Source organism: Misgurnus anguillicaudatus, chromosome 11 (assembly GCF_027580225.2).
Source record: "Misgurnus anguillicaudatus chromosome 11, ASM2758022v2, whole genome shotgun sequence".
NCBI lineage: Eukaryota > Metazoa > Chordata > Actinopteri > Cypriniformes > Cobitidae > Misgurnus > Misgurnus anguillicaudatus.
The window spans coordinates 4,236,881-4,264,011 of record NC_073347.2 but is presented as its reverse complement, the minus strand read 5'-3'; the positions used below and the strand labels follow the sequence as shown (position 1 = coordinate 4,264,011).

Genomic DNA, 27,131 nt, shown 5'->3' with positions numbered 1-27,131 from the left:
AAGTGTTTCTATTTTCTTTCCCATACCAACGTGACATGTATGTACACAATTTGTTCAAGCATTAGCACGAAGTTATTACAGTTTAATACGTAACGTCAGCCGGCTGAGCTTGGCTTATTTACTACACAGCTTGCTGTTGCATTGCAAACTAACGTTACTGTGGCACGCTAAACACAAATACCATGCAACGCTAACTGTGTGGTCAATGTTTTGTAGACAATATCGCCTAACAGCCTACCGACACTTTCTTGAATGGGTCCTGCAAGGCGAGAGATTGGGTTGAGGCAATCGTGTCGTTTTACCCGCCTGTGTTGTGCAGACAATCCGTAAGAAATATCCTGCTCCAGATGGCCATTACAGCGGGCACCAAGAAGTTGAGTACGCTCAGGAGGAACTGTAACTTCCATTGTTAATATGTTGTAATGTAAAATATGATAACTGTTATTGCACTGTAGCAATAATTCGAATAAAGTATATTCATTCATCTATTCATTCATTCACATTATTGATAATATCGTTCAGCCAGTGCTGTATGGCTAACCATTATTTAGATAAGTGATAAATGGCAAACCATTATTTTAATAGGTGATAAAAGGTAAGTCATTTATCACTTATCAAAATAATGGTAGCCATTTATCAGTTATCAAAATAATGCTCCTGTTACAATGACTGGCAGGACCAGGGCAAACATTTACCATTTGTAATCTGGTAATTATCATTGTGTGTAGGTTATAAAAGTGAAGTTTACATTTTAGGGTGTTTCCTACAGAAATATTTTGTGTAAATATAAAAAAACATTTTAAAACTGCAAATAATAAAGGTTTAGTAGATGTGGTATATCTAAATTGCACTATTTACAACTTGAAATAAAAACAAGTTTAATGCTAACACACGCACGCACGCACACACACACACACACACACACACACACACACACACACACACACACACACACACACACACACAGTGGTGGCAACGCAGGTTGTGGCAGGGCAAGTGACGAGGTCGCCATTTTGAATGGGGTGTTTGGATTCCGTCCATTTTCCAGGACCTTTTCTATTTAATCTGTGACAAAGTCTGTGGTATGTAGACTTTTTTTAGTATCCACTGCTTGGATTTTTTGCAGTAGGCTACACCTGCTTGAATCATTCTTCTCCTGTAAATGACAGGGAATATAATATAATAAATTATAAATGTAGATTTGATTGCACTAGACATTTCTCCACAATGAATACATTACACCTTTCAGCAAAGTATGCCAATTCAGTTAGCTGTTATTCTTATTTTGGTTAAACTATCAAAAGAGCACATGGTAACAAACCTGTCACTGTGGTGGCTTGCCTCCTTTTCACAATGTTTTCATTGTGGTCCAAGATGGCAAGGTCCCATGGTATGAGAAGGCCTGCCGCTTTGCTTGGGAGGTATGTTCATTTAGGATATAAAAAATATGCAATAGTAAAAGTGCATATATTCTCACCAGTAAGTTTGAAGAGTGCCATCTGGTTGAGGTCTTTCAACAGTTTTTTGTCTAGGACCAGTGACGACAGGGCCTGCAATGCCACCGAGTTCTTGCCAATCCACATTCACACTGATGCAGTGTTCCGTCATTATCTCTCCACTCGTGTTCATTGCAAACATGGTGTATAATTGATTTCCAACGGTTTTGCAGTGCCTTTGTGAAAGAAAAGGTTTTCAATAATACTAATGCTATAAATTACACAAATCAGACAGACATTGGGGTATTGCAGCTTTTGATTCCTTACCTCTATGTTCCCCTTACTTGTGGCACAGGTATACCACACGTGGTTTACGATAGACCTGTGAATGATATTGAAATTAGTAATTTCCAACCTTGTAAAGTAATGTAAATTTTCCAAGACTACAAACCAACACTGACCTGGTCCATGCGAGAAGGATTGCAGTGTCCTTTTTTCCCCCTTTAGTCAGTATTTTATTCCAGAAACCTGTGGCCTTAAATGCAGAATCATTTTGATAAAAAAACAACATCGTGTGTGTTTACTAGAGTGGCAAAAAAAAACATACCTTTGGCTGTGTGCCAGATGTCGAATTTGTGCTGGATATTAGGATATTGTTCCCTCATTATCTTCCTTATCGATGACGAGCGGTCCATTGTCATCACCTCCACGTCAAGGGAGTCCCAAGTCTAGAAGCTCTGTCATTCCCCTTCTAAAATCTAATGGCTCCATGGCTCCAGAGCTGGTGGCCTCTGTATACTAAAGTTCAAATTTGATGTTATCAAAGTTTTCAACATAGCAGCAGTGATTTTGAATACAATGATTCTGTATACATTTATATGCATCTTACCTGCACCAGCTCCGTGTGGATTATCTCCTTTTTATCGTCTAGCATAAATGTGTAGTGACAATATTTTGCGTTGAAACCTGGCAAGTCACATCGGCCATCGCCCTGCAAGTATGCGTTCTGAATGATGTAAAATGTAGTTTGTGAAATCATTTGGATGCTCATGGTTGTGCACCAGTCTGACAGTTCCGTGTATGTTCCACCCTTGAACAAAACAGCTGCTGCAGAAAGGAGATTCCCCTGTGGCATTCCTCTAACATCAGGTGAAGATGTCCAAGTCCCCGAATGACCCCCAAGACAAGTCCATTTTACTTTTCTCTGTGCCCCATTATCAAAGATGTCCTTCGAAGAAATCGGTTTCCCACACATCTGGCAGAATTTAAATAGTGACATTAGGCTAGATTCATTGACAATAACCTTCTTCTCATGCCAGTCTTTTACACCTTCATCTTCTGATGACGAAGATGATGATGTGAGGGTAATGGTCGACTCAAGCTGATAGCTTTCGTCGATGAAACCAACTTCAATGCTGCTGGCACTTTTGTCGAGGGCACCAGGTGTACTTGGCAACTGTACAATCAAAAAGAGGTTTATTTTCAGTGTTAAATTTCTTTAATTTCAATCATACATTGGTTACATGTCTACATTAGCGATGCTAATTTGCGAAGTACAGTTTAGTGATGTCGACACATTAGAACCACAAGCAAGAAAAACACGCGGAAAACGTCAAATTTACTTTGTAAATAGCCAACGTATATACATCTCATATTGTATATTCTGCTTTACTTCAGAAGACTGTATATGTTTACAGAAATATAGTCGAGCAAGTCTCTTACCTCCAAGCGAATGCGTTTCGTGGTGCTAAGTCCAGATGGCCACGGCTGTTCATCGTCTTCTGGAAAGGTAAACACCGACGGAATGGCGGAGTCCAAAAAAGCGACTCTCTTCATTCCCAAGACATTTAATTGGAAGTCTTCTTTTTTGAAATGAAGACTGCAAACCTTTAGTTTTTTCAAATATTCCGTGGGTGTGTGTTCCGAGTAGTACGGATGATTTATCACCCTGAGCCACTGTTTGCATCTCTCCGTATCTTTCGGTAGATAATGAAAACGTACTTGTTGCCCTTTCCTTGCTCTGACTGAACATCCCCGTACCATGCAAGAATTCACCATTTTGAAAGAAAACCAAACGAGGAGTAATTCGCCAACTAACTCGATAAAAGTTTTCTGTGAAATGAATAAGTCTTGTAGGCGGTCTTCTGGATTAGTGGGAGTGGCTTGCGGAGCCGTGCATCGTGGTGCATTGTGAGAGTTGTAGTATTCTATACAAATGACACCCTAAAGTCAATTTCTGTCTATTCTCGGTCAAGTAGGCACCACATTTGAAGTGTGTGTTAAATTTCTACTACAAATATGACACACTTTCAATAAAGATTAATGTTTCTACGGGTAAATTGCTCCTTTACTTGAGTTAAAAAGCAGTGTTTTCTCTAATCGTTATGACTTGTATGCCAGTCGTGACATAGCTTTATCTAAACTGACCTCTGATCTATTTCTGGGTTTTGACCCACCAGTTGAGAACACATGAGAAGTTCTTGAGGTATCTGGACAGATTCTGAATTTGAGCACAGGCAGAGAGGCTTTGGTGGGTTATTAAAGTAGCATGAGATGATTTATTTACCCGTGTTCTACTGGAGCGTAACGCAGCTCTGGCAAAAAACATCATGGTTACAATCAGAACGCCCCCTATCAGAGTGTGGAAGAGGAACACTCGCTCCATGACAGTAACGGAAAACTGCTCATAGAGTGAAATGATATTCATTATGCACAATCATTCATTGGTCTTCTGTAAGCCATCATGTTTTGTTTATTCTAAAACACATACGTAATGTTGGCTTCCATAATAACCGTTCTCCGTATTATTCCATTCAGAAAACCATTGACTGTGCTGGAGGTCAATAGAAGCATTTATGCCAGCAACTAACACTCCTATGGCTGAGACAATACTGACAGCAAAGCTAGCTGTGATCTGTAAGATATAAAATAAAAAAAAACAGAAATTAAAGTTTATTTAATTCCAATAAAGTCAACAAACTGGGCGGTTAAGAATCAACCATTTCTAAAACTATGCTTTAAAATATTTTTTTTCAAATCATATCATTTGAGTGTCTCTTAAAGTCTGTGTAAAGTCAGGTATTAAATTTGTTTTGAGTTTGTTACACCACAGAAAAATATCTTATTATCCACCCAAACAAATTTGAATAAATGAAAAATAGCATGTAAATAAAATAAGTTATCAAAAGTTTGGAAATATGCAGGTTTCTCTGCTCTCAAGCAGTGGGGGCGTGTCCGCTGTCCAACTCATGGGAAAGCCGCCATCTCTCTCAACTTTCAAATACAGCTAGGACCTGAATGGATGCTTGCAATTGTGTTAGGGGTGGGGCCATGTGCTGTGGCTCCAATGTGTCATTGTGTTTTAGGCCCGCTTTAAATCAAATCTCAGAATAGCCAAAAACTGTTTAACCATTTCAGGGGCCAGTCACACCAAAAGCGTTTATGGCAGTTGCAAGCGCCTTTTTTGAATGATATTCTATGGGCAGGGAGCGTTTGCGCGCTGTTTATGCGTGCCGAGCGTCTTGCGGTTTTTTGCCGCCTGCCGCGCACGCGTTTTTGAAGGAGCGCTGAGAGCGGAGAAGCGCCCGGCGTCATTCGCGTCTTTGCATTGTCCAATCGAAGGAGGGGAGAGGCGGGCCTTACGTTGTGGTGAGGGAAGTTTACAGCTGCTTTGAAGAACTGGACTCCACTTGCTCACTCTCTCATGCGTGTTTGTGCACCTCTCACCCTCAAACAAGGTCAGAGCAAGCGTCCTCTTTTTAAAGTTTCTGCTAATATGACAGTTAACAGCAAAAGAGCGCTCACGCTTCAATATTTGATTGACAAGACAGCTGACTCGGTGGTTGCTTAGCAATATGAAAAGCCGCATCGCACTGCCACGTCGCACCGCCTCTTTTTTTAAAAAAGGCAGTGCGTCGCGCCTTGCGTTTGCAAGCGTTTAAAGCGCTTTTGGTGTGACTGTCCCCTAACTCTGCAATACAGTTTATAGTTTACAGTCTTTATGACGTGTTCCACAAATACATTTCTTACATTTATTATGTGTTTAGAAACAATTTTCAAGATTGACCTTACAGGGACTTTAAGGTCATTTGTAATAGAAAACAAATTGGCATTCAGATTTTACTTACAATCTTTTTGGTTGGGTTGTTTTCAGACATTATATACAGAATGCCACAGGTGATGAACTGTAAAAATAAATAAAAGCACAGTTATGATCTTTTCACTGAACTACTATTTGTATCACTACACTGTACAGGTAGGCGATCTATCTTTATGTTGCATTGCTGTATTCTACTACTGCTGACACTTTGGGGTCCTTCTAACAAAAAATCCCATTCATTTATTTAACCTAAAATTATTCAAAAATTACTTAAAATTTACTTAATATGAAACCAAAATAAACAAACAAAAAAAGTTTTATAAAAACACCTTATGTTACATTGTGCGTGGATCTGTATTTGACCGTTTTTTTAGCAGTGACAGAAAAACTGAAGGCCCTTGGTCATTTTGACAGATTACACTGAGGGTGACTTATAGTAACTTGTAATTGTAATTCCCACACCTTTCCAATTAGTCCATGATGATTAGTCAAAAGATGTTTGATTTCATGCAGCGCTGTAGCCTACAGAGTGATCGGCCAATGATTAGTAAGCACTGGTCTTGCAATATGCTGACTGGTCTGTGTAGAGCAGTGGTCTCAAACTGCCATCCCACAGGTCATTTCCGGGCCATCTTTCCTCTTTTCGCAAAAAGATTTTTATTGTCTTGGTTTAATATTTTTTTGATAATTTACTTCAACTTTAAAGGGGCCGTTGACATGTCATGTCTAAAAACGGTGTTAAATGCGAGTCAAGCTGCTTCTTCTTTCCAGCGCTCGGGAGGTTGCGCTCCTGTGACATCTTCTGTTGCTAACCAACCATGAGCCAGGCTCGCCGAGACGAGGAATACGGAATGTGTGATTGGGTTTTATGAATACAAAATCCATGCAAAATGTATAAAAGTTGTGTTCAACTGTAAAGATGAACTTGTTGGTCAAAATGTGTAAGTGTCATAAACTTTTGTTAAACAAAGAGCTTTTTTGTGATAATTCAAAAGTCTATAGGAAACATTTATGCGCCTTTTTTCGAGGGAAACAGTGTCCTGTTAACTTCCGGATTATCCTACAAAAATACATCATTTCTGGGCACTCTATTAAACTACAGATGACAAACTGGTTTAAGCCATCAGGTGACCAGGTCAGGAAAAGAGGAATGATGAGAAACATGCAAAAGATAAATGTATGCAGCTATGTTACTTATCTCGTTCATATGTATCAGGGTTATTATAGTAAACGAAAACTATCACGAAAACTGAAACTATTAGTGAAAAAACATTTTCGTTAACTGAAATAAAATAAAAACGAAAACTAAACTACAACTATAATGTGGACCTGCAAAACGAACAAAACTAAATAAAATTTAAGAAAACATAACTTGCGTTTTCGTTTTTTAAATGTTATTGGATCAGCAGTTGAACACTTGTATTACCGGATCATAAATTATCAGATGTTGCTGGATCATTAACGACCAATAGGTGGCAGACGAATGTCTATTAGAACGTCTCGGTTACGGATGTAACCCTTGTTCCCTGAAGGAGGGAACGGAGATGTCACGTTGTGACCGACGAATTGGGAACTCGCTTAGAGGGACCAATCTGCTTTGATAACTACTAAAACGCCAATGAACTTGGCATTGATATATTTGCATAAATAGGGAAATTAGCTTCTTTTCGCTAAGAAAGCCGGGAGAATATGACCGGCCGACAGCATGGAGCAGCACCTGTGGTGACGGGACGTGACCGTTCCCTCCTTCAGGGAACAAGGGTTACATCCGTAACTGAGACGTTCCCTTTCAGTCTGTCACTACGACATCACGTCATGACCGACAAATTGGGAATCCCTACCAAAACGCCACTAGGGGCTGATCTCTTCCAGTGTCTGCAAAAAGCCCTCCGATTCCACTTAAGGAGATGGAGAATAGGATTAAGGCAGAAGGCCGGGCACTAGATGTTCCTTTAACCCCACAGAAGTGCCAGCAACTGGGAAGCGCCCTACCTGAGCGGGATAGGAACGCTGCGGAAGCCACCGCCCCTCTTAAGGGCTAATGGTGGGTGAAAGACAACTTTAGTTGAGCCGTGGCTGTGTAAGCAAAGCAGTGCTCTGTTTAGGGAAACGTGGGCTAGTAGGATTAACCCCACGGAAGAATACTCACAAAGGAACCCTGCTTAAGGGACGCAATGTGGAGCACGAGCCAAACACGTAGGTTCGCGAGGATACAGCTAGTGAGAGGCTGACAGCCAATGCTCAGCAACATAGGCTGCCAAGGCAGCGGAGGAAGAACAATTCAAACCATTACGCATTTTTGTTCTTATTGACTTCCATACTGACACTTATTGTGGAGCATCAGTCGGAGGTTGCAAGCCGACATGCCAGTCTGCTCTCCGTGCTCCCCCTGATGAGGAAAGAACATGAGAGGATACAGGCTCGATACGAACACTGTAAAATCTAATGAACATATTAGGTGTCGCCCAACCAGCAGCTCTACAGATGTCTGTTAGCGAGGAACCACGAGCGAGAGCCCAAGATTAGGCAACACTCCTAGTGGAGTGCGCTCTCAAATTAAAGGGGCAAGGAATACCCTGCAGATTATAAGCCAGGGTGATAGTATCAACTATCCAATGAGACATCCTCTGCTTAGTGACAGCTTTCCCTTTCTGCTGACCACCCTAACAAACAAAGAGCTGGTCTGAGGTCCTGAGGCTTTGCGTGCGATCCACATAAAGTCGCAGTGCACGTACGGGGCACAACAAAGCCATGGTTGGGTCTGCCTCCTCCGGGGGCAGCGCTTGCAAGCTCACCACCTGATCTCTGAAGGGAGTGGTGGGAACTTTGGGCACGTAGCCTGGTCTGGGTCTCAATGTTACGGTCGAGACAGCAGGACCAAACTGAAGGCACGAATCGTTAACGGAGAATCCATGTAAATCCCCTACTCTCTTCACGGAGGCCAATGCTAGCAGGGTTAGAGTTTTCATTGACAAAAACTTAAGACTCACAGACTGCAAAGGCTCGAACGGGGGTCCCTGCAGGGCTTTCAGCACCATGGACAGGTCCCAAGGAGGAATAGGGGGGGCGCGAAGGGTTTAGCCTTCGAGCGTCTCTTAAAAACCTAACAACTTAGTCGTGCTGGCCGACCGATCTGCCGTTGATAAGCAAGTGATGAGCAGATATAGCGGCGATATCAACTTAAATGGTGGAGGTGTTGAAGATATGAAAGCATGATATTGATGGGGCATTCTCGGGGGTCCTCGCGTTGCGAGGAACACAAGGTGACAAACAGGTTTCATTTGAGCGCGTAAGCCTGTCTAGTGGACGGTGCTCGCGCTGCAGAGATGGTGTTAGATACTGCTTGCGATAAATAACCACAACCTACCGCGTGCTCAGCGACCATACATGGAGATCCCACAGGTCGGGGCGGGGTGTACCCGGCGAACCCGGGATGTAAATGGCACGAAGAGACCTCAGATGCTTCTGACTCCAAAGGAGGAGATGACGAGCGAGATGCGACAGGTGACGAGAGCGCAAACCGCCTTGGTGGTTGATATACACTACGGTCGCAGTGTTGTCGGTGCGTATTAGTACATCCTTCCCTCGCAGCTCCGTAGCGAAGCGTACAAGTCCCAGATATACAGCCCACAACCCGCGGCCCACAACCCGCGCCTCAGTCTGCTTCTGGGCGGCAGAGAATCGCTAGGTGAAAGACTCCACCGACTCGCCGAAGAGACCGGTCTGGGACACTGGAGCGTCTAAGAACTTGTTCTTCTTCGCATACGACATGTACGCTAGACAGCCATAAGTGGCGTTCCTGGACCACCAGCATGGACATGGACCAATCGCCTGCGCTGTCACCTTCGTTGCCCAGAGAGCCAGATCAGTGGGAGCCCTGAGCTTCGAGAGGACAGGCGTGTCGTGTCCTCCCTCGTGCAGATCCCTCAAGGCCTTCGCTTGGTGAACCTGCAGCAACACCATTGCGTGCAGGGCTGAAGCCGCCTCTCCGCATGCCTCGTGGGCAGCGCCCGTTAAACCGGACGACTGTCTGCAAACACGGGAGGGGAGGGTTGGGAAATCCTTCCAAGAGGGAGCGGTGGCCGGACACAGCTGCATCGCGACCCCCCGCTCCACGGGAGGGATCCCCGTGTAACCCTTAGTGGCTCCGCTGGTGAGGGAGGTGAGAGTGGAGGGCTGAAACGGCCGCAATCTGGTTGAAAACGCCGACTTCCAGGTTCTAGTCAGCTCCTCGTGCACCTCGGGGAAGAAAGGCACTGGAGGAGAGGGCTGTGAAGCCCGAGCAGCTCTGAAGAACCAATCATCCAGACGGGAAGGTTCGGGCTGAGGGGGGTTAACCCACACTAACCATACGGTCTCCGCCACTCGAGAGAGATCGGCTACCATCTCAGGATCGAATTCCGGTGTCGCGATCCGACCAAAGGTAGGAAGGACGTCGGGATCCACTTCAGAGGGAGGGGGCCCACCCTCGGATGTTGCGGAGGCTATGGATCCAGAGGGAGGCACAACAGATTCTACAGACATTGTAGAACACAACGCTGAAGTCTCCATTGGAACCTCTGCTGGCTGTGGACGAGGAGGCTGAGAGCAAGAGGATGAATCCCCCGGCCGGTTCAGCACAGTGATGCGGATGTCATCCTTGGAGAGTTTTACAGCCGGAAATCCACAAGGGACATGCTCTCGCAGTGAGAACACTCACCCTCAGCAAACGCCGGCTCTGCGTGCTCGATGCCTAAGAACGAAAGACAACGCTCGTGACCGTCCTTCGGACCCATGTACTTCCCGCACCCAAGATCGCATGGACGAAAAGCCATCCTTAAAAGGACGATGACCTCCAGATATACGAGAGAGTGGCTGCCTCTAACAAGGCACAAAGCTCTCCGTATATGATGTTTTATTAACATAGTTCAGGAGGAGCACGTCAACTAAACCACTTGAGTACTCCCAGCTGTCTATAATCAGTAATCAACAAATACTCTAGTACCACCAGCTGTCCACAATCAGTAATCACCATATCTACCCAATCAGCACAAAGGCAAGCCATATATAAGTCACAGTTTAACTCTCCAAAGATCATCTGCAGTCTTCAGAAGCTCTAGCCCATGGGTCTCCAAACTTTTTGTTAGCAAGGGCTACCACAATGGATAAAACAATCTGGAGGGCAACTTTTTGATATAGTCTACTCCAATTTTTTTGTTTTACTTGTTAATATGTTTTAGTATTGTTTAAAATGTTAACATACGTAAACCAATCCAAGCTAATATAAAAAAAAATGTAATAAATATTACATTTGACTATTAATAGAATGTGCTTTGCTTAGACCCTTGCTCTAGAGTAGACGTTACAGTCTCCAGCATGGCCGGATCATGCTATGGATCATCAGCAACAGCCATCGGCAACGCATGGCGACCTCGCAGCGTGAGCATGGCTCCGCTAGCGGCTCAGACCCAGGATCCTTCTCATTCTAATCATGTTCCGACTTAAAACTTTAGAGCGAGGCTGCCTTCACTACTGCCTTGCACAAGCCCTTAAGCAGGGTTCCTTTCTTTCTTCCATTATTCGCCATTCCGAAGCGTGGGCATGCTTCAGCGTGGGCAACATCAGTCGCGGTGCTCGGCTGGCAAAGTAGGTATCACCTGTGCATTTAAAAGTGATGCTCAGTCATCTGGATTTATGGGATAGAGAATTTTTACTTGCCTGCAAAGATACCCGAGATTTTTTATATGCTACTAGAAGCATTTGATGGGTTCTCCTTAACAACTTTGCAATTCCTACATCGATTAGCTTTTAGATTATTTTTTTTAAACATCTCGATCCCAGACTGCATTGGCTTGATGCTAAACCTGCAGCCACAACTTCATCCATCCGTGATTTACAGCAGAACCGGACCTGATAGCTTTTAAAAACAATATACAATTATCAACCTTGCGTATGTGTGTGTGTGTATATATTGAGGTCGCACACTTGCACGTCCATGCATGCTTTGAATCTGTCATTCAGCACCAGGAAGATCGTTTTCAAGTTTCATCTATCTTAATAACTTTTTAATCCCTTTTAACATTAAGCAAGTCCTGCATTTTATTTTCAAAACAAAACAATATGCAGTGGAGTCGCCTGTGTTGGATGTATGCTGCTGGTGTTTATACGAGTGCCACCAGACCTGGTGGTGCCCATGTGTGCGCCGGCAGAGTGGATTTGACGCTGGCGATTTTGCTGTGTTCAGATTCAAAAATTTTGAGATCATTACGAATACAAATATTGACTCCGCTGCTCACCCCTAGTCCACATACACTGACCATAAAACATAATACAATATACCATACAATACAAACTATACAAGTGCACAAAACATTTATAATTTATAAATATCATTATTATCATTATTATTAACCAACGTCAATTCTAAAGTCTGATCGACGCAAGTACAAGGATTTCTTAAAGCAACTACATTTACACACAGCCAGCTATATTGTACGCAATAATTTTCCTATTGCTGCAACAATTACGTTTTCCCTGCTCCCGTAGAAGTTTAGTTTTTCCACCGCCGCAGTGATGTTTCCTATGCTCCAATGGAGGGTCAATTTTTTCCACTGCTGCGGTAGTGATACGTTAAGTTATTACCTAATTGGTAATAACTTAACGTATTCAAGTCTACATCAACAGGGGCTTACCCGTCTGATCGCAGCGAGTATTGAACTCCCGTCAGAAGGCGCAAAAGCCCTCCCAATCTAAAATAACCAAACATCCACCTCGTTGTCAGCGAGGACTTACCCGTCCGATCGCAGTGTGTATCGAACTCCCGTCGGATGCCGCAAAGACCCCCAAATCTAAAATAACCAAATGTACAGCGGGGGCTTACCAGTCCGATCTCAGTGAGTACTGAAGTCCCGTCAAACGCCACAAAAGTCCTCCAAATCTAAAATAACCAAACATCCACCTCGTCATCAGCGAGGGCTTACCCGTCCGATCGCAGCGAGTATTGAACTCCCGTCGGACGCCGCAAAGTCCTCCAAATCTAAAATAACCAAACATCCACCTCATTGTCAGCAGGGGCTTAACCGTCCGATCACATTGAGTACTGAAGTCCCTTCAGACGCCGCAAAAGTCCTCCAAATCTAAAATAACCAAACATCCACCTCGTCATCAGCGAGGGCTTACCCGTCCGATTGCAGCGAGTATTGAACTCCCATTGGACGGGTTCCGATCGCAGCGAGTATTGAACTCCCGTCGGATGCCGCAAAGCCCTCCCAAATAAATCGTCCACCTCATCGCCAACGGAGGGCTTACCCATCCGATCGCAGTGAGTATTGAACTCCCGTCGGATGGGTTCCGATCACAGTGAGTATTGAACTCCCCTGCCGCAAATCCTTTCCAATACAAATCGTCCACCTCATCGACAAACGAGGTCTCACCCGTCCGATCGCAGCGAGTATTGAACTCCCGTTGGATGCCGCAAAGCCCTCCTGATATAAATTGCCTACCTTATCATCAGTGAGGGCTTACTCGTCGGATCGCAGTGAGTATTGAACTCCCGTCGGACGGGTTCCGATCACAGTGAGTATTGAACTCCCGTCGGATGCTGCAAGACCCTCCCAATATAATTCATCCACCCCATCATCAGTGAGGGCTTACTCGTCCGATCGCAGCGAGTATTGAACTCCCGTCGGACGGCTCCGATTTCAGCGAGTATTGAACTCCCGTCGGAGGTCACAAAAAAGCCCTCCAAATATAAACCATCCACCTAATTTCCAACCGAGGCTTTCCTGTACAATCACAGTGAGCATTGAACTTCCATCAGACGGTTCCAATCGCAGCGAGTATTGAACTCCCATCGGATGCATAGCAAACACAGCCAACATCAGCCTCATCATTTCTATTTTTTGGGGGGGTACAGTTCCCTGCTGCTGTCTGAATAAGTTTATTTTGCTTTTTGGGGAGATACTCTGCGTTTGGGCCCATTTCCAAGCTCAGAGCCCTCTCCCCTGACAGCACGCCAAATACGTTTACTAATTTAATCTAACCAATTTATTTGTAAGTGTGAACTTGTGAAATTATGTTTTATTAACGTAGTTCGGGAGGAGCACGTCAAATAAACCACTTGAGTACTCCCAGCTGTCTATAATCAGTAATCAACAAATACTCTAGTACCACCAGCTGTCCACAATCAGTAATCACCATATCTACCCAGTCAGCACAAAGGCAAGCCATATATAAGTCACAGTTTAACAGTTTAACTCTCCAAAGATCATCTGCAGTTTTCAGAATCCCTCCACCACCCGTCTCCTCTCACTCACCAGGTTATTTCCTAAGGCGGGGGGGGATACTCTGCGTTCGGGCCCATTTCCGAGCTCAGAGCCCTCTCCCCGGACAGCACACCAAATACGTTTACTAATTTAATCTAACCAATTTATTTGTAAGTGTGAACTTGTGAACACTCTTTTAGGGAAATTCACTCAGATGCTCAGTTGATGATGCGCACAAGGAAAGGCAACACACACACTAAACTCAAAACAAAAAAAATGCAGAGCTGTGGAATACTGCGAAGCGTCCGCTGTGGTACTGCTAGTCCAACCAACTTCAGCAATCGATCCCAACAGAGTAGAGTAGCTTCTCAGTAGCAGATACTGCCGGCTTTCGAAGCGAAAAATCAAATTTCCCTATTTGCACCTGCTGCTTATATACGCACCTGGCGGGGCAGCGCCAGCATTATGCAAATATCTCAATGCCAAGTTCATTGTTGTTTTAGTAATTATCGAAGCAGATTGGTCCCTCTAAGCGAGTTCCCAATTCGTCGGTCACGACTTGACGTCGTCGTGACCGACTGAAAGGGAACCCCTGACCTGCACATCAGCGCCACGTGATGTGTATGACGTTGTCCGGGCACTGGATCCCTGGAGCCAAAAGGCCGGTTCAGAAAACATCATCTCATTGCTAACGGTTAGTTTATTAAGACAACCTGTCTTCTACCCTTAAAATAACTGAAGGCGGCTTAATTATTTCAGTGTACTGTACACCCCGAAGCATTTAAACGTGGCTGAAAATGCCGACCGCTTGCTTGGCAGTGTTAGCGGACGCTTTTTGGTTGCTATGATACAGAATGTCCGCTTATCTGATCTGATATTATTATATGCTTTCACAGATAATCAACAATTGGTTTAGACAACAAATAATTATTATGTTTGTACAGGGATGTCTTCTGGTACAGAAATGGACACTCATAGACAGAACATTAAACTTTGCATTATTTTCAGTTGTTGTCCATAGACATAAGTTTGATTCACTCTAAATTCGGCTGGGTTATTTTTAACCCAATGCTGGTATTTATATTTGTATATTATATTTACCCAGCATAAATAACCCAACATAATTTAGAGTTTTGGGTTAGTGTGGTATTTAGCAGGACTAAATAAAAACAAACCTTATTTAAAAAAAAAACTCTTATTCTCCTCTTATTTTCAACATTTCCAGATTTGGCAAGGTGTATGTACACTTTTGACAACCACAACCAATGATATAACGCTAAAGACTATAACTATACTAAAACTAAACAAAAACGAAAAGTAATGACTTTTAAAAAATAGAAACGAAATCAAAACTATTTATGCACCACTAAGAAGAACTAAAACTAAACTGAAATAAAATAACACATTACAAAACTAAATAAAAATAAAAACTAATCTTTTTTTAAAACTATAATAACCCTGATATGTATAATATGTATATAATGAAGTATATCTCATATATCATTAGCTTGCTATGCAATTACACATACAGCAGTAATATTAATATTTCTGTTCAACTAGCTTATGTAACATTGAATAGTCATTTTCAGCGTCACTTCAAATGTATTTATTATTATTTTTCCATATATTACTATAATTAATACTATAATATTAATTAAAGATAACACAAGTAAACACAACATGCAGTTTTAAAATGAAACAAAATCCCCCCCCCCCCCCCCCTTTAAAACATAACTTAACTGTTGTTTCCCTTCTGAAAAACCAGCATACCAGCAAGACCAGCATATGTTGTGTTTTGGTGCTGGTTTGCTAGTGAACACCATCTAAATCAGCACCAGCATTAGGACCAGCTAAACCATCACCAAACCAGCATTAGCACCAGCATCCCATGCTGGTCATACCAGCAAGACCAGCATATGTTGTGTTTTGGTGCTGGTATGCTTGTGGCCACCAGCTAAACCAGGGTAGACCAGCATAATTCCCATGCTGGTCCATGCTGTTTTTTTCAGCAGGGTTATCACACCTGAGTTTAGTTTCTCTAGCTACACCCAGACCTGATTACTTTGTTCGCAATCAAGAAATCACTTAAATAAGACCTGCCTGAAGTGAATTAGACAAAAAGACCCTCTTCACATCATGTTGAGATCCAAAGAAATTCAGGAACAAATGAGAAAGAATGTAATTGAAACCTATCAGTCTGGAAAAGGTTATGAAGCCATTGTTAAAGCTTGACTCCAGCAAACCACTATGGGTCTAATTCATGAAACATACGTAAATATCTGAGTAAATATGTGAGTGATTTGCACGTAAACAGACCTTCCCGAAAACTCTCCTCCTGATTCACAAATACTTTGTAAACGTCAGATTTGATAGTTAAATGTGTGTATATGTGTTAATGAATTCCTATCAATCGTACATGGGACGCGCGTTCACGCTTATTCTCAATTACCATAAATCCTGCCCATTAAATCCGACTGAAAACTATATATGGGCATCATATTATGACACCAAACGAAGGATTTCAACATGTCTTCTTAAAAGCGAATGGAAAATAAAAATTGATCAGATGCAGAAATTGAAGTTTTATTATCAGAAGTTAATTCAAAACGCCAAATTTTATTTCCAAGCACACATAGTGGCGTCCCAGGTCCTAAAAAATGGAAGCTTGGCAACACATTACAGATGCTGTTAATGAAATTTTTATCTGTTAATCGAACAGTCCCAGAAGTGAAAGGAAAATGATTCGACATGAAGCTTGACTGCAAAAAACGAATTAGTTAACTTCGAAAAAATCTTATTCAAAAATAAAAAAAATAGAATTTTAGAGGAAATACACAAGCAGTTTTAACTTTTCACAAAAGAACTGGTCTGGGTAGCCTGAAACGACTGGTCTTCACCAGTCTTCATTCTCGGCAAGTAAGTCTGCGCGGTCTCTGAAAATACGCCTTTTGCGCTGCGCTCTGCCAAATCTATATATTAGCCATCGTAAATGTGTTATGCCTGATTTTGGCCATTTTATAGGAAACAATTTCCTTAACAATTTCATTTGCCCAGCCCTATTGAAATCAATAATTTATTTGATATTTGAAGTTATATATAAAATAAAAGAATTTAAACAGTGCATTTACAGAAAGATTTTTTTGAAAGTTAACATAGCCCTCTTATGAGAGACAATTTTGAGACCCTTGGTGTAGAGCTACATAAGGGTAAACATACTCTAGGGTGGTAGAGTATAGTATATATATATGTATATATCGTCGCTGTCCAATGAAAGCCACGTATGTCCATTTTGCCGATTTTGAGATTTTTCGACGGATTAAATGTCCAGGTTCATTTCTGTATACAATATGCTTCACATATCTAAATGGCCAATGAAAAGTTGTGAAATCATGTCATCTGATTTTCACGCATATCCATTTGGTGTCAATCACGGCGCGTATCTCCCGCCTGGTGGAAGCATCTCGCCGGTCTCGTGAAGTTTCATCGAAGCTCAGCACTGGATAGCCAAATAAACATAGCCTGGAGAGACAAAGACTTTCCTTCATCGAGGTAAACGTTTCCCCCCTGACTCCAAACGTACGTCTAGGAGTGACAAAATTACGGTTGGACTGTGCAAACAAAGTATCTGTCTAGCATTACCATGTCAGTGTATTCTGCCCTACAAAGGCTAAGTGGAGGAACTACACAAACACTGAAACCGAGAAAAATGCCCTGAAAGTTTTTTACACCAGCCAGTCAAACATGTTACTGCAATTTTGGCACACACGTTTCTTTGAAATGGGACAAAATTGAACCAGGAGACTTTGTTACAAGACATAACAGATCTCACAAAGCCCATTTTGACCTTTAACTCAGTTTTGACCAAATGCGTAGTTACTGCGCTTTGGCTTTGTAAGGCGGTATTAATTCATTGTCCCTTCATAGTTTGCAAGAGACATTTAATAAACTTTTAATTAATATTAAATAAAGTAAGCGTATTTAATAAACTAGGACGTAGGCTATTTAATAAACTAAGCGTACTCATCTGTCAATATGAAACGCGACTTGGCCATTCTAATTAATGATAGGAAGAACGCGTATCGACCACCGTTACTGTAAAATGTGCATGTATGTCCATTTAAACTCAATTTTGGTCAAATGTGGATTATATCATTACACTGGCAAGAATATGGTTACATGTAAAGATGCCGTACCAAGTATGACAATGCTACATTCAACTGCTTTTGAAATACTATGTTTTTTTCACTTCCTGAAAAGTAACCGTTTGGGACATACGTGAGTTTCATCGGGCAGCGACGATATATATGATTTTATTTCAAAAGAGAATGTGCAAGTTATCATACCAGAATGCCAAGCCATAATGGGGTCAATGTGTCTGATGGACTGTCCCAAGTCATGTGTACAGGAATTCCAAACATGATGAGACATATGCCCATGATCACCAACACAATCTGAAACAAACATAAAGAGAATGGACAAAACTTGTATGAAATATCAAATCATTGTGTCGTGGGAGCCATTTCGAAATCATAACAAGCACTCTGATCTCACGATACTTTAATTCCAGTTGTCAGTTGTGTAGCTCCGCATGTAGTTGATGCACATATCGACATGCGTCTTAATATGTATATGATTTAAAGCTGTCCATCTGAAGCAGAAAACGCCAAGAAGGTTAAGTAAAAAGATGAATAACACATTAATTTTTTAAATTCCTATGTAGTCTTGACTAACCATGCAATGGATTTTTACACTCAGGGGCGGTTTCCCAGACAGGGTTTAGATTAATCCAGGACTAGGCCATAGTTATTTTAGGACATTTAAGTAGTTTTTACAAACAAACCTTACAAAAAAGTATACTTGTGTGCATCTTGAGACAAAACAATTGTACTGATATTAAAATATGTTTGCAAAGTGTTTTTAAATCAAGGAGGCTCAAACATACATTTTAGTCTGGAACTAGGATAAGCCCTGCTGAGAAACCGCCCTTCAGTCCAAATCCCCAGATTCAGTATTAGTTCAGTGCTTGTACGCATCAATTATCAAAATCTTTCATACAGTATGTTTTTTAAAATATGTCAATGCAAGTTGTTTTCAGGACAGTTCTTACATTTATTTTAGTCTAGGACTACTAGACTAATGCCTGTCCATGAAACCACCCTTTAGAGAATGATTGATGTTTTTGGTATGTTTACCTTTGCAGTCTGATCATGCCTTAAGGGCTCGTTATAGTCGTGCGTAGGTCCTACGGCGTAGCAGCGACGGCGTAGGTTCCGTGTCGGTTTTCATTTATACTTTTGCGTCGTCGTCCGCGTCGACGTGCAAACATACGCGCGACCGCTGGTAGGCAGTATCCACGCGTGTAACCACAGTAGCAGCACAAACGTGAAAGAAGAAGAAACTTAGCAAGTTAACCCACAAACGAAGAAGAAACAGCAACTTGTTGTGTATAATTTGAGAAGACCAGCAATGATGGAAGTAAATAAACAGCGACTTTTGATGCAGTTTGAGTTAAATCACTCCTCAACTTGGCTCATCTTTGTTTTCACCGTCACAAACGGAAATACCTATGACACAGTTTTTTTTACCTGACGGGAGGGGTTCTGGTGGACCAATCACAGCGCTTGCGGTCCGCGTAGATCTGACGCGCTGTTAAAAATTTTGTGAGGTGCGCGTCAGGCTACGCAGAGCTACGCACAGGCTACGGGTAGCCTACTACGTAGCTACGGCGTAGGACCTACGCACGACTATAAATCGCCCTTTAGTTTTTAGCAAATTGGAAAACCAGTTAAGTTGTTTGCTATTGTGGTTTTATTTAATTCATAATTTTCTATTTATTTCCCTGATGTTCTACATCTCTTAAAGAATATTTGGCAGTAGGCATTTCAGAAAATATGTGTGAATGTTATAATTAGAAAGTATTCTGATGAGTGTCACAGTAATGGCAAAAACGTACAGCTGTAAGATAATACAACATGTCTTAGTTAACATTTTGTTTATAGCTACATTTAAGCAGAGAGACATAACAGTATCTTTACAATGGGAAAGTCAGTCGAGTGTTTGTACATGGAATAGACCAAGACTTTGGGCCCTATTTTAACAATCTAAGCGCATTGTCTAAAGCTCACAGCGCAACGTCTAAATGGGAGTGTCCGAATCCACTTTTGATAATTTAACGACGAGAAAAATGGTTTGTGCGCCGAGCGCATGGTCGAAAAGGGTGGCTCCTATTTTTTTAATGAGTAATGGGAGTATTTTGGGCGTAACGTAACCAATGAGAGTCTCAGCTCTCATCCCCTTTAAAAGCCAGTTGCAATGGGTCTATGTCTAATCCCTATTTAGATGACGGACTTTGTAAACTGAAAAACTGAGCGGAGGAAGAAGATCCCCAGTTTAAGATTAATGTTAAATAATTGTGTTGTTTTCCACTTGTTTTGAAATTGTTATTTTTTTATTAAAATCTTTAAAACCCATTTTCTTTTAGTCATGAAAGTAAAAAGCAGGCTTTTACTTGCTTTAAAGCTCCACTGTGTACTTTTTTGAGTTAATTCTAAGCAAAAATCCATGTTTTCTTTCAAAACTATGTGCTTATTCATGTGTAATTACTTCCACCAAGTGTAGAATCTGCTATTTAAAATACATACGGTCGAGACGCTCGACTGGCGCATCCATGTTGTGCCTCCATCTTTGAAATACATTCGCCGATGAGGGACATTCCTGAAATTCAAGCTCCGCCTTTTGCGCTTTCAGACTCACGCTGGCCGCTAGCTGAAGCCTCCGGATGTTGCATGTGTAGGCGTTAAACGTCATCGAGACAGTCTTATTTCAGAATATTAACAATTATAAAGCTGGCAATTATTCTAAGTTAATTGTAAATTGATGTAATATGCTTATGACTTGTGAATGTAATGCTCAGTTAATTTAAATAAACCAGGCTTGATGACGTATGCAGCTCGGATATGCGACCTGCGTAGACTGAATCCTTCGGATTTAACAACAGCTCCACACCGTGATGATCCCGCGATCTAATGCTTTGATTTGAGGCAGATTTGAAAGCCTGTTAAAGAACTATTCTTGAGGACATTAAAACACGTCGCCAAGGAAGCGAAACGGGGGTTTAAAACGACAACGCGACAGGAAAGACATCAAGACCAAAGTGTCACGACAGGGTTGGAGAGACAGGACGCAAACGCAAGGTTCAAAATAAATAACATTTAATAATAAAAACACGAGGGCAGACATGGTGAAGGCAGGAACACAGGAACATTAACGCAGGAACACAGGAACATTAACACAGGAACAGACAGGGTATCAATGACAATAATCCGGCAGTGAGCAAACAGAAGACAGAGGTATATATACACACAGACTAAATGACAAACAGGTGTGATGAAGCAGGTAATTAATCAATGAATGTCCAGGTGATAACAATCGGAACAGAGACAAGACATGAAATGGATTAACCGTGACACAAAGTCAATATTGGAGTTAGTTTACCAAGATAATGTGGCTCAAGGGACACAGAACAGAAGTTGCATACTTTCTATCTTCTCCACAGGTAATTCAACATATTCGTTTACATCTATACAGTCTATGTTGTAAACTTGAAGTTTTATAGTTCCTTGGCTAACTATAGCATGGTTATGCATAACACTTGTTAGTGTAACCACGCATGTGGTTTAACGTGTTCGAACAGCCACACGCCGTCTCTACGCCCATTTATGTAATCTGAGGTACTGAGATAAATGTTTTTCATCTTTTCTGACCTCTAACGTTAGCACAAACACACGGTGTACAGCGCTATTTTTAGCCTTTCATTGATAAAAGTGTCTGATCTGCGCGTCTTTCGTTTCATTTTACAAGCGTGTGAAAGTTGTGCGATCTTATTTCACCAATATCAGAGAAAGCTCTTACATATACACGGACATGTAACGTTTACAGATTACTTGATTTTAAAAGTAACTAAGTTAGATTACAAGTTACTTTGTTAGTTACATTCCAGTAGCTGCCAACACCCTCACTGCCTCAACATTAAAAATGACAACCGGTTTTGCCAACACTCACTTTATTGGAAGTGCATTTTTAACAGTAACGTCAACAATGTATCTCCTGACATTTTAAGTTGAACTGTTGTGTTTTAAAAAACTAAAATATATATATATGAGTCTTTCTTGACTTCACTTAACATAAATAGGGGTGAGCAGGGGCCATTTTCAGAAAGTTTTAGACAGAGATATATTTTTGTTGTGGTCAATAACTCACAAGTGTGGTCTATCAAAACCAGCTGGAATTTTGAACAAATGTAAAACGACTTCTGTATAATTTCACTTTAAACAAGAGTAGTGAATTGTTACATTTGACCTTGACAGCAGGGACGAAAGTAACACACAGGTGGGTCAAAAGTAACACAACAAAACATGATAGATTTTTGTGTTACACTTGTTTTTATTAAATATATATTACTATGACCTCTTTAATATGTAACTGCAAACTTATTTTGTCATTTATCTTTGTAAAAAATAATTAAATTACATTTTTATTTTAAATTTCAGTTTTATCAAATGTTTCAAAAGCAACCAACAGTACAAACTTAAATTGCTGAGACTAAAAAAAATTCAATAGTTTAAACACTATGAAAATAAAATTAAATCAAATTAGAATAATATAAATTTTTTACCATATTATACACAGTATTAGCAGCTGGACAAAACTAACAAGTGTTACTTTTGACCCGACAGGATCTACTTACTCTATAAACTCGACTTACTTTTATTTTGAAAAACTGAGAAGTCTTCAGGATGTTATATACTAAATACCTTGTAGATGTATCAGTATTGTAACACATGAAACGAGAAACACAACGCGTTGTAAGAAAAAAAGACCGCTTTTGGAATGTACTTATCATGGTTGAAAACACAGTTCTGGATCTACACGTGGAAATCGGTGAGTAAATAACGCGATATTTGTCAACTCTTTCAGAGGTTATGTGCTAATATGCTGTCATAGTGAGATTTAGATGTTATCAGGGCTCGGAGAAAATCGCTTTGTTACTTTCGTTCTTCAACTCTCCCACACTTACTGATTTTGCACTGAAGTCCAGCTTTTGTTGTTTGGGTAGTGGATGAACTCCTGCTCACTGCATCACCGGGTGGTGGGACTTGCTCTTAGTTTGACTGTCTGCGCCGTGCTGCGACTCCAAAGGTTTTTTTTTTTTTTATTTGACGTAGTGTTTTTGTAGCTGCAACTCTCTTCTCTCTTCATTGTACGTTGTTTACGTTTGTGTCGCTTACACGTGACCTGAATTGTCCTCGTGCTGAAAACGTGACTTGTCGCACACCTGACTTCACTTCCCGAGACGCAAGAAGAAATGTACAAGAAAATATATATTTTACTAAGGAAAATTTCAAAAATAGTAACGCACAGTGACTTGGATAAGTAACTTTAATCTGATTACTGGTTTGGAAATATTAACGCGTTAGATTACTCGTTACTAAAAAAAGTGGTAAAATTAGAGTAACGCGTTACTAAGTAACGCGTTACCGGCATCACTGGTTCGCGTCCATTTAAACCCGTCATTACTCCCGCTCATGATTAAATGACAGGAGAGGGACTCGTCCACAGACCATCCCCTCAGTGATCTGGAGAGAAGCGGTCGAAAATGGACAAAAAGAGACGGATTTAAACACCAAGTGTAAACGTAATGTGTCTCTCTCGTCCACTTGTGATCTGATCGACTAAAACACATCTTAAAACCAAGTTTAACAGACACTGTGATATTTTTCCTCGCGAAGATGTAAAAGGAGAGTCTAAGCTACGTTTATGGTTGCTTTTTGTATGTGATTTCAAGTGGACATATCATGACAATCAGACTTTTTCCATGTTAAACATAAATCTGTGTGCTTTGATGGATCACACGCAAATGACATTGCAAATTGTTCATTTTTTTTCATTGCTTTTGCTTTGTAGCTACTGGAAGCCATGTTAACCTTGGCATGACACGGCCTGGCCACCGTACGAGTTAAAACGCGTTCCGAATGGCGGGGGGGGGGGGGGGGCTAGAAAGTAATATTCAGTTGGTTGTCATATAGACTTTCACCGCTAGATGGGAGTAGATCCTACACAGTGGATCTTTAAATGTATGGCTATCCAATATCATCAAAAAATAATTTACAAGTATGTAAGAAAAGGTTTGTACTCTAAAAATACTTTATTTGTAATAAACAGGAGATAAAGAATTTACAAACGGCTCTCCGCACGTTTCAGCACTTGGACAGCGTCACAAGTTTTTTTTAAGCATTACTTAAAAATGTTTCTCATCTAACAATATCCACAGGTACAAAGTCATCATATACAATAAATCCATGAGGTAGCATTTAAAGAAAACATTTAAAAATAGATAAATAAAGTAAAACATTAAATTACTTACCAGGCTACAGGTAAATCTGCTCTTTACGCCTTCTAACATCTCATAATTGGTCCTAATTTATGTCCAAGAGACTCAATAATAATCTTTTACATTCAATCCTTTAATCTTTCATATTTGAAAGCGTTTTTGTGTTGCTGCGAATTCATGTGTGTGATAAGCAGGTTGTCGTCCCGTTTATAGGCGCATATTACTAATGCGCTCTTTAAATAACAAAAAAAAAACATATTGCGCCATTGACTTTAGACTTTAGAGCAGGTTTTGTTGGTCAATGGCGTAGTCTATTTTAGTTGCCTTAAAATAGCAATGCGCCAACAATGCGCCTGAACACACCTCATTTTCAGACCAGAACGCCCATGGGCGCAAAAGGGGGCGCAAATGCATTGGCTATTTAAACAACGCGACGGTAAACGTGAAAATGATAATTGCGCAGGGTGGAAACTAGCAAAAAACACTTGTGTCGCGCCGGGTGTAAGATAGAGCCCTTTGTGTTTTTAACCATTTCAAGGGATGGTTTAAAATGTCACAAATGTCCCTCTGGTGAGAGTTTTTTTTAAACAGCAATTTTTAATAGACTTGTTTGAGTTTTTATGGCGACAACTCAAGCTTCACGCGATCCGACAGTCAGCGGCAGTATCTTTCTCATTCAACACATTGTAAGTTATTTGAACATAATAAACACATTAAACTACTGTTACATGCATTCAGTATTGTTTTCATTTTATGAAAATATATTATGCAGTAGACAACTATTTGCTTATTTAAAAAATAATAATAATATTTTAAGACATAACGCGCAAACACACTTACGAAAATTAACCATGATTTTATTGTGGTAAAAGTGTATTTACCATGATTACTATCAGCAAAACCATGGTTTTACTACACTAACCATGGTTTAACTATGTTTTTTGAAAACCATGGTTATTTTGTGTGTGTTTTTTTTACTGTAGTAAAACCATGGCTAATTTCGTACATTCAGCACTATTTAAACATTGACTAATAAGCAGTTTACGTCGTATATATTCTGTACCAAAATCTCATTTTTGTAATAATATATATAGTAGCAGAATAAATAAACCAGCTTAATCAGCATATTTTTATGAACATTATATTAGTTGTTTTTGAACAATTATTGTTTTTATTGTTCACTGTAAGTTACTATGAATGGTTTTACTGGATGGATATGTGGATACAGATCATGGGTGCACGTGCGCCACATACACATTCAGTTCTTGTGGGTGTATTATACTTAAAACAAATGTTTTGTAGAGATTTTTGCATTTGTACCAGCTATTATGGCAACCCCTAACTGCAAAAATTATGCCGGTCTTCCTGGATTTCATAACAACCATTAAAAAGCCAGTCAAAACGGCACACTTATGTCCCTCACAATACGACGACCATTAGCTGTAGTGGGTCATGGAAGTCTTACACAAAGGATCTCAAAGATGGTGGCGCCCACATTTACGTCAAAAATAAGGTGTATAGGCTTCTTCACGAGTGAAAACATCTCTGCCCCTTTGTGCAAGACTTTCGGTAAGCCACTACAGCTAATGGTAGTCTACTGGCTGGCTATTGAAATGGACTTCTCTCACGAAGACGGAAAATGCGTCTCATCACTTACTTCCGTGATTGAAAATAAGGTGAATATAGTATATGCCCTCTCGCGAGGGTGCTATTCTGTGCGCGAATATTATTCTGCGTGCATACTCGCATATTTTGCTCACGCATGCTTTATATCCATGGCTTAGATTTGGGTCTGAATAAAGGCAACATACTGTACTTTCGAAGCTATGCTTACCGTAGCCACTGATAACTCTGCACCCCCAGTTTGGGAATAAACCACTGCCTTAAACAAGGGTCTTCTTTTGTCTGTTGTGTGGTTGTTGTTTTTTCTATGTATCTGGACCGCACGTCATAAGAAATCATTAAATGAGTTAACTGCTTGTGCGGGGCCCCACGCAATTGCGTGGTGGGTAAACACGCCACTGCTAATCACAGCCATGATGATATAGAGCTATGTCACACTCCTACTCCAGCAATATTGCTTAATTATTACATATTATTGCTAAATTAACAACAAGAGTGTACAAACTATACGCAAATACAACTGTTAATTCATACAAATATATGTTTTAGGCTGCTCTCACTGTAAGACAAATGCACAGATTTTTCCATTCACATTTAAAAGATTATGTTTACAATTATACTCTATAAAAAATAATTTTGTTGGAATAATAATAATAAGTAGATTTCAAATTTAGTATAGCATAGTCTAACATTAGGTCGCGAACTCACTGAGCCCCACCAGCAAGGAGCCGCCAGGGGCAAATACCTGTAGGATGGGTCGGCCTTTATGTATGACAATTATGTTTTGCTAACTGTATCTTTGTAATCAGTTTTATCGTACCCTGAAAATTATTACTTCCAATACAAATGTAAGAACTAGCCCCAGTTTCCCATATACTTTATTACATACAGTAAGCATTATACTTTTATGTGTATTATAGCCAAGACAAACTATTTGTTGAGGATTAAAGAGCTTCTCTAATTTAAAAGGAAAACAGTGAAAAGTAAAGCATGTTTAGTGTCTTACTCCAATAGTCTTGGGTTCTCCTCTAAGGAAGCGATGCAAAGGCTTATTGCCACCGGTCACAGTGGTGATGGGCTCAGCTGGGCCTCCTGTTGAATGATCATCCATCATCACTAGAGGACAAATTGACTGCAATGCAATGATCACAACATCACTGGAGCACAAATCACAGTCACGGCATTGAACACAACATCACTGAAGTAGCATAAATCACAGTCACAGCAATCAGGCACGCGCACACACATAGAAATGACAGGGGGCTTGAGCACCTGCCCTTTTCTTCCACGAGAGAAAGTGCTCTCTTGAACATATATGTATTCGTCCTAAACCGCCACTG

The 27,131-nt window shown here is 40.8% G+C and overlaps 1 protein-coding gene and 1 long non-coding RNA gene across 4 annotated transcripts in view; both read right to left on the bottom strand.

Moving 5' to 3' along the window:
- The window catches only part of LOC141368762 (membrane-spanning 4-domains subfamily A member 15-like), a 41,971-nt gene that overhangs the window by 2,676 nt on the left and 12,164 nt on the right, over positions 1 to 27,131 (bottom strand). The window contains exons 2-6 of one of the 3 annotated variants that reach the window (XM_073872871.1): positions 26,798 to 26,907; positions 18,122 to 18,229; positions 5,564 to 5,620; positions 4,207 to 4,350; positions 4,003 to 4,116 (exon numbers count right to left, since the gene is read on the bottom strand). In XM_073872871.1, coding sequence (XP_073728972.1) covers positions 4,003 to 4,116; positions 4,207 to 4,350; positions 5,564 to 5,620; positions 18,122 to 18,229; positions 26,798 to 26,905 — 531 coding nt within the window. In that variant the 5' untranslated portion in view covers positions 26,906 to 26,907. Of the gene's footprint in view, positions 1 to 4,002; positions 4,117 to 4,206; positions 4,351 to 5,563; positions 5,621 to 18,121; positions 18,230 to 26,797; positions 26,924 to 27,131 lie in introns of all 3 variants that reach the window. The other 2 variants (XM_073872872.1, XM_073872873.1) reach the window with 2 other exon arrangements.
- Positions 913 to 2,950, bottom strand: LOC141368763 (uncharacterized). Its single transcript, XR_012372010.1, has 5 exons — positions 2,326 to 2,950; positions 2,044 to 2,234; positions 1,898 to 1,971; positions 1,764 to 1,818; positions 913 to 1,672 (listed from the first exon to the last, which is right to left on the bottom strand). It is a non-coding gene; the product is annotated as an uncharacterized lncRNA (long non-coding RNA).